The 15,387-nt window shown below is 40.1% G+C and overlaps 1 protein-coding gene across 2 annotated transcripts in view; it reads left to right on the top strand.

Moving 5' to 3' along the window:
* Window positions 1-15,387, top strand: part of abcc8 (ATP-binding cassette, sub-family C (CFTR/MRP), member 8) — a 51,892-nt gene that overhangs the window by 15,590 nt on the left and 20,915 nt on the right. For both annotated transcript variants that reach the window (XM_086027131.1, XM_086027129.1), the window contains exons 7-17: window positions 3,423-3,611; window positions 5,719-5,883; window positions 5,962-6,117; window positions 7,601-7,735; window positions 8,795-8,957; window positions 9,479-9,519; window positions 10,819-10,964; window positions 12,259-12,373; window positions 14,134-14,253; window positions 15,087-15,159; window positions 15,235-15,340. In XM_086027131.1, the coding sequence (XP_085883257.1) occupies window positions 3,423-3,611; window positions 5,719-5,883; window positions 5,962-6,117; window positions 7,601-7,735; window positions 8,795-8,957; window positions 9,479-9,519; window positions 10,819-10,964; window positions 12,259-12,373; window positions 14,134-14,253; window positions 15,087-15,159; window positions 15,235-15,340 (1,409 nt within the window). The remainder of the gene's footprint in view (window positions 1-3,422; window positions 3,612-5,718; window positions 5,884-5,961; window positions 6,118-7,600; window positions 7,736-8,794; window positions 8,958-9,478; window positions 9,520-10,818; window positions 10,965-12,258; window positions 12,374-14,133; window positions 14,254-15,086; window positions 15,160-15,234; window positions 15,341-15,387) is intronic.

The raw sequence follows: 15,387 nt of genomic DNA, 5'->3' as shown, positions 1-15,387 counted from the left end.
TTAACAGTTGAATTGAATGCTCATTTGAACGCAGCACGCTTTCACACATAATATACTCTCCGCATACATACTGTAGCAACCTTCACAATTTCTGTGAGTTTCCTATGGTCTAGGGATGGGGTAGGGGGGCTGCTGTGAAGGTAACAAGAGAAAGGACATTGGAGGACAGAGGAGAGGGAAAGGAGAAATGGCAGTCCAAGCTAAGCACCAGGTAAGCCCATATCCCACTGAGTGGCGAAGGTTTGGGAGTGTTTGCGAAGGTAGCGAATATTGATTTTTCTTCAGGGTTAAATCAAGGTTGCAAACGCAAAGATGTTTGAACATTTTCCAAAATTCTTGGCAACAAAAAAGACTGTTTGCGACGGTTAAAACTGTTTGCGAATGTCTGGCGAACATTTGCACCCTTGAACAAACCTTAAAGATAAACCAATCAAATTGCTATGCCTTTGCAAACATTCGCAAACCTTCGCCACTCTGTGAGATACGGGCTTTAGCGTTGTTATTTTTGCATGATCTGTTCTGACTCGAATCAGAAAATGTGAATTTTGCGTTCATATATAATGGCTTCTCTATTCGAGTCACCACCGATTCATGCACAGCTCTAGCCACCATGCCGCCCTTGCCTCCGTCATGCAGTTCAAATTTGGTTTCGGTAATTTTACTGTCTTACATTTTTTTCTATCTTTCTTATTACTTCTCTCTTTCCAACTGTCCAAAACCAGAAAGTGTGTTTTTTCAACCATAAAAATGAAAAACATCCAGCCGCCTTGTACTAAGGAGACATTTGTCTTCTCCCTCTTAATGAGATGAATTAGTGTGCATCTGTCCAAAAGCCATAAAAAGAAGGATTGGATGACAAGTGTAGCGATAGTGCTTGTTTGGGAGATAATTTTCTTCCAGTGATTCAAACTCAAAATGTCTTCCTGTCTCTCTGAAGGAGCATGTGTCTGATAGTTGAAGGGCATCCTCGGCTGGGTCAGAACTTTCCAGTGTTTGAAAGGTCACAGCCATTTGTCATGGCTAAACGTGTGGCCGGTGTGAACACAATCTCACTTCCTTCCGCTTGAGAAGAGAGATAAAACGATCCTAGTGGGGGATTGGATATTAGTCACTGAGAAGGCGCCGGGTCATTGCCATTCTACTGTGAACAAGGTGACATGGTGACCCCTGCGGGCGTGACAGAGCTTCACTTTATGGGAAGAAGATCGCTGTATGAATATGCACTAAAACGGAAAGATAAGAGACATGTTCTGTTTTCTCAGAGCGCCGATGAGAGCAGCTTCTACATTGAACATTTCCTGGGAGAGCTTACTCCAACAGTTTCGCAGTGACAGTCCAGATGTTTTCCTATGATCCTTGCCGACTGACTCATTCAGCCGAGCTGTTGTGTTATTGCACGTCACGGAGTGCATCAAGTATAAACAAACTCACGAAGAATAGCATTCACTAGAGTGTGGACCTTCACCAAGACTGACCTTTGAACAAAAGTGAAAACAAATTCACAGAGAACTCTACGTACTTATTCAGTTGATAGGAAGAGTGCAATTGAATTTAGTTCCAAGACAGAATCAAGCAAATGTATTGTGCAAAGACATCCATCCATTTTCTAAAGCACTTGTGCTTGAGGTCACAGGTGAGCCTATCCCAGATGGCTTTGGCCGTGATACGGGCTGTACCCTGGACTGGTCGCTAGTCAATCACAGAGCACATGCAGACAAACAATGATTCACATTTACAATACGTTCACACTTTTGAACAATTTAGGGCACGCTTGTACCACAACAAGCCTCGATAGTGAACTTAAATTGTTTCATTTTAACAAGTTCCATTTATAAAAAAAAATGGTGGTTTGTCCATATAAGTGCCATGTGTTTTGTTTCGAGATGGTATTTGAGAGATATGACCGTTCCATGTATTCATTGTTCAGTATGTAATAATAATAATAATAATAATAATAATAATAATAATAATAATAATAATAATAATATGTAATAACTATTGCAAATCCCTAGATGAGCTTTTATATGTAAAAGTAAAATAATACTTAAAGAGGAAATCAACCCAAACATATTTATTATTATTTTGTGATTTCACTCGACTGAAAATGACATCACAACTACCCAGGGCTCGACCAATCACGGCTCAGCTTTTGAAAACAGGCGAGCTGTGATTGGTCGTTCCCTGAGCTCCGGGTAGTTGTGATGTCATTTTCAATTGACAGGAGTAACAAAATGGCCGCCCCCAGAGATGGCTAAAAGCGAGTGTATTAACTCTTATTCCACAAATGCAATATTTATCAGAATGCCTTGTTTCAACTAGTGGGCTTGCATAGAACATATTCTTGAAAAAAATATGTTTGGGTTGATTTCCCTTTTAAAAGTGCCATCCAATCAATATACTGCACAGTGCACACACATCAAAAATACACCATACTGTACTACAATGTAAAATAATTGCAATTTAGTATTGTATTCTGCTGTTGAAAATGCTTTCAACTGATCGAAACCACTAGCGCCCAGTCACAGCAACAACAAAACTTAAAGAAATCACAGAAATAAAAAGTACAAAGACAACAATAAGAACAGCTAAAGTCAAATTGTATAAGGGATGCAAAAGATGAACAGCGTGCTTTGCAAAGGATGTGCATGATGTGTAATACAGAGTGCAGATTGAAATAAGTTCAAACTATGAAGACGTTGTTTTCACACAGCCGTAAATATAAATGTATATTCCTCTAGCTGCATCTTAGTGTATTAGTGTCCCTTCTCTTCAAAGTTTTGTGAAAATAGATCGTGGAGTGCTTGCTAACTGGCAACACACAGCAATCAAAACACAACCTCGGGCCTTGCACTTGGCAGATAATACACTGAGGTGATAAACAACAAAATAATACGACATCCTGAGATCTAGAATTCACTTCTTTCTCGATCCTCCTCCACAGCATTGCCATAATGGTCTGTCTCCTCCTCTCCTGTGGTTTGTCCTACATGGCTGTCATGTGCCACTGCTAAGCCATTAATCAGTGTATCCCATGATGCAGCAGCAGAGGAAAGCGTGGAAATCTGATGACTATGACCTTGTTTTAAAGTGCTCCGTTGATTTGGCTGACTGATTTTTCGAACGATTCAGCATCTATGCTGAAGCTCGTCTTTCTGTGGTGGCAGCAGTTTTTGCTGCAAGCATGTTTTTTCTCTCTGTTAATGACCGGTGCCCAGTCCAGAGTTTGGTACTCCGTTAGCCCAAAGTCATCTGGGCTCCAGCTCCAGCAACCCCGAACAGGATAAGAGATATAGAATATGAATGCGTTCATAGTTTTTGCTGAGTCATGTTCAAAGTTATACATTCATGTCTTCCAACAAAGAAATAACTATACAGCTATCCCAAACCCTAACGTTTTTTATTTTGTCCGTCCTTCCCACAAGAGACCTCAGGGCACGGCGCCGCAGGGACCCAAGTGGATCTGGCAGGCCTTGAGGAAAGCATTCGGCAGACCTCTCATCCTCAGCATCACATTCCGCTTCATGGCCGACCTGCTGGGTTTTGCCGGTCCACTCTGCATCTCTGGCATCGTCCATCACATTAGCAAGGACAACCGAACCATCCAGCAACCGGTGAGAGCCTCAGAGGCACGATTTACAATGTGGACTTTTTAACTCAATTCAACTTTATTTATAGAGCACTTTGAAAACAGACACCATAGCTGAATACAAAGTGCTATATATCAATAAAAATAAAAAAAAAACAGACATAGGAACAAAGACAGTTAAAACAAATAAAAAACAGAACATAATAAAACACAGTAAAACAATGCCGAGTCTCATGCAGAGGTGGAGCTAGACTTTTCTCCTTGGAGGGGCCATGGGGTGGCCAAGGCTATCTCAGGGGGTCCGCAAAATAAAAACTTGGAAACACATTATCAACGATCAACATCCATTTTTATATTGAATTTTCACACGTACACACACACGCACACACCCATATACATACTGAACTTCTATGCATGTTTTTACCTGCGTTTTAAAATTCAAGCCTAATTTTCCTAGTGAATGTTGACACTAAGCATTTTCGGTGGTTCCTATCTGTGTCTGTGTACATGCCTGCGCCATGCCTAATGTCTTTGTAAGGATCCAACATTTGGGGCTGGCAATGATGAAATTATTTGTGATTGTTATTTGTTATTATTTGTTGTAGTATTCGTTCAGTGAGGAGGTCAGTCTCTTGCTAGCTGCCATGGGTGAAAATGAGATTCATCTTTTAACAAGAAAAATCATAGTTCAGATCTGTTGTTGTTGTTGTTGTCACATCTAACAAATTAACCCATTTGAGTGAGGTATCACCTGGCATTCTGATTCCTACCAAAGATGGACCTTTCAGATGCTCTTTCTCTCCATCTGGCTCGCTGGTTTGGATGAAGCACTAATTTAGGACCTGTCAAATATTTATGAGACTTATTACTGCAGGACCTGTCTCAATTTTAAGGATTTCACAAATCAGCCTATCACGTCAGAGAGACTCTCCAGCATCCATCTGTGATAGTGTCTCTCTAATTATGAAGTCAGAAATTCACTCTATGCTGCAGTGTAACATCACAAGCTAAATTGAAAATAGTACAAACCGTTGGGACATCAGTTGAAGATGATGTTTTTGAAGAGCGAAAATAGGCTGTTGGGTAATAGGTCCAATTTAAGCATTTGCGAGTCCGTATTTTGAACCAGTTTCGGTTAAGGTAAATTGTATGTGTTCTTATTGTTTTTTGTTTTGTTTTTGCTTATTTATTAGTCACATGTCCCGTTTGGCTGCTTAGTCAAGCTGTATGGTGGATCTGTATGTCTTTTTGCAGTGCATAAGAAGAATTGCGTATACCACATCTGTTATTTGTATGGAGCTAGATATTTACTGGATATGCAGTTGGGGAAAAAAACTAGTTTGATAGAAAAGAGAGAACAGAGCAAATAGCGCAACAAAAATAAAAACAGCACAACAACTGCATATGACAACAACAATATTACAGGAGCTGGATTCTAAAGCAGTGTCTCACCGTGGCATAGAGATGAAACGAGAGGCAACTAGGATAGGAGACAACACGACCGATGTCGTGAGCCAGGCAGCGATATCTGTGTGTGGCGAGCAGTGTTGCCAACTTAGCGTCTTTCTCGCTATATTTAGCGAGTTTTCAGACCCCTCTAGCTACTCTTTTTCAAGAAAGCGACTAGCGCCAAATCCAGCGACTATTTCTGGTGTTACTGGAGACTGATGTGAAAGCACGTATCGTTCTTATAGTTCATGCAGCGGGTGCTTGCGGGTCAGGAACAACTGCTATAGAAAATGAATGGATATCTGAATGATGTGAGTGATGTGATGAATGAGCTGTAGTGTGTACATAGATTCAAAGATTAATGGTTGGTGTGATATTGAAGTAATAAATGAATCATTTGAAATCCATCCCGTGTCAATGAATCTTTCAGTATGATTTATCCAATATCCATTCTCAGGACTAAAGGAGTCCCTTTAATCTCAAACTTCTCAATAATTTGTGACAGATGTGCTTGGCTTTGCTTTCATTCACACTAGGATGCTCTTGTGTGACGTTGATGTCTTATCTTTTTCTCTTTTGAATGAAAAAAATCAAATCCGTCAATTCCTGCTTAATTCCCTGTGTTTTAGGTGACAGCAAAACACAGGCAACCTTCATTTTTCTGTCCCACTCTGTCCTTGCAGATGAGGTTGCTGGGGATCTATTTCATTTCCTCCAAGGAGTTTCTGGAGAATGCATATGTGCTGGCCGTCTTGCTCTTCTTTGCATTGCTGCTGCAAAGAACATTCCTCCAGGCGTCTTACTATGTGGCTATCGAGACCGGCATCAAGCTACGCGGGGCCATACAGGTACTCTGCCTCTGGAACTCACCATGAAATTGGTTGAATTGTGAAAATGACCCATCCATCTGGCTGTTATCTCCTCAGACCAAAATCTACAATAAGATCATGCGTTTGTGCACATCCAACATGTCCATGGGCGAGCTTACTGTCGCTCAGATTTGCAACCTGGTTGCCATAGATACCAACCAGCTCATGTGGTTCTTCTTCCTCTGTCCAAACTTGTGGGCTATGCCCGTACAGGTAGGGAACATGAAGGTCAATAAATGTCAAGTGCTGCATGTAATTTGTTGCTTTTCTGTTTTAGTATTTCTGTGTCTTGTGTCTTGTTTACCATGTCATAACATATGAACACAGGCTTTGAGATGTAATGCTGTTCTGTCTTTTTTTCCGACTTTAGTCACTACCACAATTCTAATGTGCGCCGTAGTGTTTCTGTAGAAAGAAAGCTTAAAAATTCAAGCATGACCTTCAACACGAGTTCCACTCTACCTTGTATGAAAAATTTAGTTTGGCTTAAACATGGTCCACAAAACAGTCCCCATTAGAAGAAATGCTACATTTTACCCTTTCAAAGCGCAGAAAGTAGCAATTATTGTGCATTACTTCTCCCACGCAAGCTCCACAGTTGAGTTTTACCGTATAAAGTACGCGGATGAAACCACGTTACGACTGCCACTCTGACCCTGATGCGAGTCAGAAATGTTGCAGAATGGACTTGATGATTCAAGACTGCCTGCAGTTCACTGAGTAATTAACCTTCATAATTATGAAGCGTTCAAATGACATTAGTTATAAAGTCCATGATAATTACTCATATAAAGCAGAATCTTTGCATAGTAATGCCAATGCACAACTACTTTGTGACAGGACCGCTGTAAAAAATACAGTATCTGTCAGAAACAAATCAGTAAATAAAGTACATTGTTATTGTTATGGCTAGCTGCAGTGGACTAAAAATAAGCAATTAAAAGTCAGCAAGTTCATTTCATACAGTAAACACTGCATGACAGTCCTTCAACAAGTATTCATTATATTTATATCGTCACAATAAGTAGAAATAAATATATACAATGTTATTCAAGCTAATTTTATTTCTAGTATTTTCTAATATTCACACACAAAAATCTCTTTTACGTGAAAGAAATGAGTGCATAGTTGCACTAAAGTTGCAGTCTTCTTTCCTCCAAACACATATTTAGTCTTTGTCCTTTTAATCAAGGAGTGGAGCTATTGAACAGGATAGAATTTTTTTTTTCAGGGGGGCAGTGGATTTACAGTATACTGTATATACTTTATAATGAAGTTACTTGGGTAAAATCTATTGAGGTATATACTGTATATCTTATATGCCAGAGCATTATACAGCAGCATGACAAAAAGTGTTGGTGGCATGCAAAGAGTTAGCATATTTGCAACCAACTCATGTCTCAGGCAGAAATGTTGCTCGCCTCCTGGGATACGTGCCGCTTCTAACGAGTCACAATTGAGAGGAAATCACATTCTACTCTTCTCGCAACTGCCTTCGCCCCTCCAGCAGCCATTTTGCTGTGAAGGAGAAGGTGCAAATGTGACATATCACTTTATGTCTACATGGATGTGCGAAGCCACAGACAGCAGATGACTGTCGTTCATCACGAAGGTGTTTGATGGGCTTGAAGTCAATCTCCTTCCGAGATTTTGATGTATTGCACATTTTCTTCTTTGTTCTGTCCTCCGCTCACAGATTGTAGTAGGAGTGATCCTGCTCTATTACCTCTTGGGAATAAGTGCCTTGATAGGAGCGACTGTCATTGCTGTGCTAGCGCCAGTTCAGTATTTTGTTGCCACAAAGCTGTCACAGACACAGAAGAGCACTCTGGTGAGTATTACCATTGGCAGGCTTCTATTTTAGTCGTCATGCCATAAGGATGGGCAAGTCAGAAGGTCACTTGGGCTGTAAAATCTCTGACATATACTTACATGATGTGGATCAACAGTTGCATGCTACTGTGCATTTGTCTGCTATTTACAGTAGCTGAGCTGTTAATATTTCAGTCATTCACTGACCCGGGGTAGAGGCTTGAATGTGTTTGATCTCACTCTTTCAGGTCATTACACTCACTGCCTAACTGCTGTTTTTCACGCGGTAAATGAGCTGTCAGACAGACAGAACCTGACAAATAATGTTAGTCAACATTGGTTTGCCCACTTTCTTCCAGGTAACAAAGTGACAGCTTACCAAGTAATGAAGTGGATGTAATGATGGCAGATAAGCATAAACATGTACAGGACTCACAAAAAAGTTAGGGATTTTCGGCTTTTGGGTGAAATTATTAACCGATAATCCGGTTTTACATTTACAGGTGATCTTAATTTGACCTCTAAACTTTTGAATTTACACTTCCAATTGGTCAATATTTCACTACCTTTTCACACAACTTGCTGTTCTCCAACAAATATCTGAATACAAAATGGCTTTTAAAATGTCCTACTCATCATGCTGTTCACATTTTGACGATAAGACCAAGACTCCTCACAACAACTTTTCAAAGCTTCACTCAAACTGTTCGTAGAGCGAAGTGGCCTCTGAAATTAGAGTTACAGAGAGACTGGAAGAGTCACAGAAAGAAAATAGATGTGAATGGTCCTTGGGAATGTATTGATTTGTGTTTAGGTTTGTAAGTCAAAAACCTGCTGTTCAGCTTCTTTTCAGAGAACAGCAAGTTGTGCAAAAAACAAATAAATTAAAACAATTACAAATTGGACATGCACATTCAAAGGTTTTGAGGTCAAATTAAGGTGACCTACAAAGGTAGAGCCTTTTAGGTTGATCCTAGAAATGTCACCTGGAAGCGGAATATCCTAACTATTTGTGAGTATAGTTTATGCTCACATTGATACAAAAACAAGTTAAGCACTTCTCTCTCTGGCTTTTTAGGAATATTCCAGCGAACGCCTCAAGAAAACCAATGAATTGCTACGAGGCATCAAATTACTTAAGCTGTACGCATGGGAACGCATATTCTGTGACAGTGTGGAGGAGACCAGGGGCAAGGAATTGACCAGCCTGCAGGCCTTTGCGCTTTACACTTCCATATCCAGTAAGATATTCTCAGTACTATCCTCTTTGAAAGGGACACAACAGAAGACCTGTTGCGATTGACTTTTCAATGAACCGCAGTAGTAATCGGTCAATATTGAATTGCAGTCCATGTCCATGATAACAAGAACATGCATGCATGTTTGTTTGCATGCATCTTCTAAAACAACAGTGGTTGCATCCTGCAAAAGCTCCAGTTCTGTGATACAAATGCTGAATAATATCCATTTTAGGTCCGTAATGGGACAGTGGGAGTGATAGAATGAGAGAGCATGGCATCGATACATCCAACAACCGTCCATCCAAATCAATTCAGATAATGTGATTTCCTAGATGAACTTTTTAAGAAACAGCAGATTTGAATGAGATGACTGCGCTGCACTACTTCTCAATGTCTCCTGCTTGACAAAAAAAATCATTTGTGTCCCAATGTGCATTCCACACTGTACAGTGCCACATAGACAGACAAAAAATTACACTACCCAAATTGTCTTCATGACCAAGTGTCTATTTGTCTTTCAGTCTTCATGAATGCAGCTATTCCAATTGCAGCTGTGTTGACGGTGAGTGAGAAACAGTGGACTAGCTTCTTATTGTGTGTCTATAAGCAGTGATATTTAAGTGCGCCTGGCCCATACATGTAAAGCAAAGAATCCACTGACATTTGACAGTGACTGACTCGACTCGAAGGCTTGGTGCCAAAAACACTTAACACGTAATCCTGGATATATATTAATAGAAGACCTTCATAGTTGTAGACTTCTGACTAGTTGAATGAAGTCAGACAGGAAAATAAGGGGATGACGTTAAAGGACAAAAGTGCCCATTTATTAAAATCCCTATAAAGATAATACAGTAAACCTCTTTTAAAGTTGCCACACAGAGAGCAGAGCAGAATGTTGTGAACAACACTGCAAAATTTGAATGATTTAAAAAAAAAAAACAGCAAGTATATTAAATGTGGCTTTGCTGAGTGGTCACGATTTTTCCACACTGTGACAAGGAGATGCTTGATCTAGTGGCCATGCCAACGTGAATACGGCTGTCACATCTGACATTTTCTCCCATTGGCTCTTCCACCTTCTCTTCATGCCATGCTGCACGCTCACGGCTGACAACGAGGTACTCTTAAAAGGCCGTGCCATCAGATTATCTGAAAGGAAGGTGTATTTTTTGGGTGTAGGTATACAGTAGCTAGCTAGCTAGCTAAGAGTGCGTTGTAATTGCACACAATAACCGCTGATGCGAATGAAGGCTCTCAAGTTTTTATACAGTGGGGGAGGGACGGTTTATGCTAAACGCCTAAGCATGTGAAGTGAGTGGTTTTCTCAAAAGTGTTAAATGAGGTTGATGTCTGGGTTCTACCACACCAATCTTATTCCTATTGTGCCATTAGGCACCTTTCTTTGTGCACAGCGTCACAAAATAAGACTTTCCCAAGACTGTTCCCACAAAGTTGGAGGCATACATAGCCTATATGTCCATATGTGTAGAATTAAGATTATGGGCTCTATTTTCGTAGATGGCGCAGCTGTGCTTGAGCGTAGAAACTGGCAAATCTTGATTTTCATGCAGGCGCAAGTCTCATTGCGCCTATTTGGGAATTTGGTTCATCTCTGTGCGCCATGTTGGGCATTCCGACGTGCCGAGGGTGGGTCCTTTCATGTGCCTGGTGCAGCTGACATTTTGGAGGTGGAAATTCATTTCAACTTTACACCTGCTGGAAGAATGCCGTAGGTTTTGGTTGCAGGTAGTCTAACGGGAATCTACGCAGGCCACAAGCATTTAGTGATTGCTCTGTTAATAAATGGCAACTGTAGAATTTTTTTCTCAGTCCTTCTGTATGCCCTCGCATTCTGCAGACGTTTGTTGTTCATGTGCACATCTCGGAGGATGCTGACCTGTCTCCGGCGGTGGCCTTCGCCTCCCTCTCCCTCTTTCACATCCTGGTCACGCCTCTCTTCCTGCTCTCCAGTGTCGTGCGCTCCACCGTGAAAGCTCTTGTCAGGTGAGGAACTGACAAGTACATCCAAGATGTAGTTTTTTGGGGGGAAGGGAGAGAAAACAGACTCAATGCCCTTAAAGCAGAAACATCTATTGCGTTGACAGAGCTAATGTGTGAACAAAGCAGTTATTGTAAAGAATGTCACAGATTCAAGTCAAGATTTTTGACAATGAGTATGGATTAGACAATCTAAGTGAGTTGAGTACTGTATCTACAAAAATGTGTTTGAATTACCGTGCTCTCTTTGTCCCATTACATGACCCTTCTAGTCATAGACCAAACAGTGAAACTAATGTTTTATTCTTTTGAAAGAATATTCCTTTAATTAGCCATAAACATTTCATTACCATTTGACAATAACAAATAAACTGCTTGCTATTAAAAAATGCATTATTATTTCATTACTTTATTACCCAAACAAATCATGATGTGGTTAAGCAAAGGTTGCCCAGGCAATGAGGACATCTGCAGTAGCTGATCAATAGTATCCTCATTGAATCTCTTAAATAATGAACTGTAAATATTACATCATCATTTGAGTGCTACGTGGAGCATCTCAATAATCTACCTACATTTTATACACTATGCTTATGTTCTTTGTTTCCCTTTTTCCCTTTGGTCTGGAGGATAATTAGAGTCGTTTGAAAAGTCTATTTTGGGACCAAGTGAACGGACACGTTTAATGTGACATAAGCGAAGTGGTTTGATTTGCACTCATTTGTACTCATCTTTACGAGAGGAAATATAAATGATTATGTAAAGCAAGGCCGATCTGATTTGTGGAGGTTTTGGTCATGTGTATCTCAGCGAAGTTGCTTCTGACATCCTAATACAGCATCTTAAGTCATCAGATGACTCTAATTGTGGAATGTGTGCCAGTGCTACATGACGTCATGGGCTTCCCACTATGCTTAGTCCGATTATTTTTTTAAGTTTCCGGTCAATCGTTTGTCGCCTACAAGACGGGTAGACGTTTTGAGAAGAGAAGAATTTAAGAAAGATGCCTGTAAAGTAATAACTACTGACAAGTACATCCAAGCCCTCCCTCCATTGAACAAAAAATGGTACATTTACTCCATGAGTACAGGCTCATTAGTGTCATTTAATGAGGGTGAGCTGAAATCAAATTTTTACATTTTAAAGTGAGAAATGTCTAGAGATGTCTCCAATAGAATGTGAAATGAAAGAAAATGAAAAACAGGAAAACTAAAGAACACTGCCACATTGTTTTTTCCTTTCTAGTTCAAGTTTCATCCGAATTGACTAAACATTTGATTGCTCTCTTTATTCCCTGCAGTGTTCAAAAGCTCAGCGAGTTTTTCTCAAGTGATGAGATTGGCGATGAGCTGGAGCCCAGAACAACGCTGACCTCAGGCTCCAACAACCATAACCAAAATAGGTACCAGGCTTTGGTAAGTGCATGTAATTCAAGCTGCAAAATGCCTTATTATTAATGTGACATGTAGGTGAAATGCCACTTGTGATAAATGTGATAAATCTTGTAGAATTGCAATGTTGTATAATTCAAAGCTGACCCAATGTGTCAGAACTCATTTGAGCTCTTGATGGCGGCGTTTTGCAATCGACTGAGAGATGCGATTCAATGGGGCTTGGCTCCCACTGGCTCACAACTGGAACCCTGGGGTTAGAGCATATTTTTTTCAGGACACCTAGCCCAACCCTAACCCTAAAAACAGCAGGATGATGGCCTTGTGATTATGCCTCACACTGAAGAGGTTTGGGGTTCCAATCTGGTCTCAGGCCTTCCTGTGTGGAGTTTGCATGTTCTTTCTACACTTGTGTAAGATTTGTGTGGCGGCTCTGGCAGCCTGCCGTATTCCAAAAATATGTTTGATTCATTGATAAGTCTAAATTGTTAACTGGTGTGAATGTGAGTGTGAATGGTTGTTTGTCTGTACTGTATGCGCACTGCAACTGGCTGGCGACCAGCCCAGACTCACCTCTGGCCCAAAGTCAGGTGGAATAGGCTAAATGAGGAGGAGCACTATAGAAAATTGATTGGTGGATCAAAGTAAAAAAATAACGTATACAATTAACCCAAGTAGTATGTCATTTTTTAATTACAATTAAGGCTGAACAATCAATTAAATTAAAATCAACATCGCAAATAGAATGCAATTTTCAAATCTCAAAGGCTGCAATTTAAAAAAACAAAATGTTCATTTTGGTCGGTCGGTGATATTTATTTTTTTGTATGTAGTGTATTTGATTTATTTATAGCGTTTCTCGATAATTTAGTGCTTAAGAGGTCCACATTTTTTATTGTTTCATGAAACATGAAAAGTTGAAATGCACCAATTTGTTTCCATTATTGTTGTAATCTGATTGATGACTATCCTGACTTATGTTTATATCTTCTTTGGTAGAATTTTGTGAAATTGTTGCAGTGAACACAAAAAAGACTGCATGTCAGAGTGTTCAGTCAGGTAACAACTCAAATTGAAGTAGAAAAATAAACTGCTTTTCAAAACCCCTGAGAAAAACTCCCGGAAAATAATATGACACAAAATCTTGATGGAAAAAATAGGGGGGGGGATCCATGATTATGCAACTCCGAGGATGCGGAACTGCAAATATGCAGGGGTCGACTGTACGTTTAAGTTGTAAAATCACAAATCACCACTAGATGGCAGACATGTCTTAGTTTCACTTATAGTGGAGTGGGTCTTATACAAAGTGAGTAGGCTTAATATTTTTTGCAGATTTGGAATAATACGAAGGACAAACACACTACCTCAATACAGTAATATTAACATTTTGAGTGAGTTGATTTTTGTGCTAAAATCTACTAAATGAGTTCTTGCACTTAATGTTGATCTATTGATCAGCAATCTTGTGCCATCCTTGAATGGAAACTTTGTAGTATGTGGTTATTTTGTTGTTTGCTTCAAATTCTGTGTTGTTGGTTTAGGATAGTGAATCTTATACATGAAAAATCTGTTAGCAAAAAATGATATTTATTAAGAGCAAGTGTTTTGCACTTATTTTGTCCATATCTAAAATAGCATTTTTGTCATACATCTGGTTGTGTGTGGTCGTATTTGGCCCCCAGTAGAACTGATGGAAAATTGTGGCCCCCTCCACCTTTTAAGTTGCCCATCCCTGCTCTAAACCTTACTCTTCTTCACCCTGTCTGTCTGACACCTTGCAGCCCTTGAAAGTTGTGAACAGGAAGCATCCCCCAAGAGACGACTGGAACAACTACGGATCACATGGGGACCATGAGGGTGACGGATCCTATCCGGTTGTGGACCAAGACGTTTGTATCAAGGTGAGACTGAATGAAATGGAAGGCCATCTATTTATTACCTGCCCACTCTGGGGATTGTATTGATTAGCCTGCTCATTTAATTCCTCATCCGTCCATGGACTACAATGAATTGCAACAGATGGCCATTCAATCAAGGATGTGTACTGTTCATCATTCTTGATGTCCAGTCTACTATATTCGGAGAGGTTTCTTCTTGATCAACTGCTCCCCAAAATTGAAGAATGAGCTCTATTTCTGTAGTTTTGAATATCCAGCATAAGACAGCCGCTGATATCCTATATGCTGGATAGCATAGACTCCAGTCTGTTGGTCTTCATGAAACGTTTAGGGATTTTTTTGTCAACACAAACACAAAAAGGTTAACGGACCAATGTTTTGCAAGAATAAGGTCGTTTTGTTCAGCTGCTGAGAAGGGATTCTTCCAAGGATCCACTTCTTCTACTACTTTAAAGTGTTTGCTAGATCTTCTATTTTGACTTTTAATTTTATCCACCATATATGGAACAAACTCCCTAGTAAACGGCAGATTTGCTCCAACTTTCACTGCTTTTAGATTAAGGCTGAAGACCTTTCTATTTACTGCTGCCTTTTAGTAGATTAAGTATAAGATCACTCTGCACTGATTTACGGTATTTTAAATTTCATTCTGTCTATGAGTCTACAATATTTGCTTTCACGTTTGTTAGAATTGGGGACTTTTAATGTCTGTTGTTTCATGTACGTAGATGCCTTATATGCCTTATAAAATGTGCTTTGAATTGCCTTGTGTCTGAAATGTGCTACACAGAAAAAAATCTTGTACTTCATTACTGTATGTATGCTGCTTTCTTCAGATATGCAGCGGTTATTTCACGTGGACGGACGGTCCACCGACACTGGCCAATGTGGACATTGTGGTTCCCTTTGGTATGCATCAAGAACTTTGACTGTTCACATCCTTCCTGGGTTGTTATCGCCTGTCTTCACTGTTGTCCATTTCAGGAAAGCTGACCATGATTGTGGGCCAAGTGGGTTGCGGGAAATCCTCCCTGTTGCTGGCGGCGCTGGGAGAGATGCAGCGAGTATCAGGAACAGTCACTTGGAACAGGTCAGTTACAGGTTTGGTCATTTTGTATTCTCTGCAACAGTGCATTC

Source organism: Filicampus tigris, chromosome 4 (assembly GCF_054856515.1).
Source record: "Filicampus tigris isolate MCC_2025a chromosome 4, RoL_Ftig_1.0, whole genome shotgun sequence".
Taxonomy (NCBI): Eukaryota; Metazoa; Chordata; class Actinopteri; order Syngnathiformes; family Syngnathidae; genus Filicampus; species Filicampus tigris.
The sequence above is the reverse complement of the archived record's forward strand: the minus strand, read 5'-3'. Positions and strand labels throughout refer to the sequence as shown.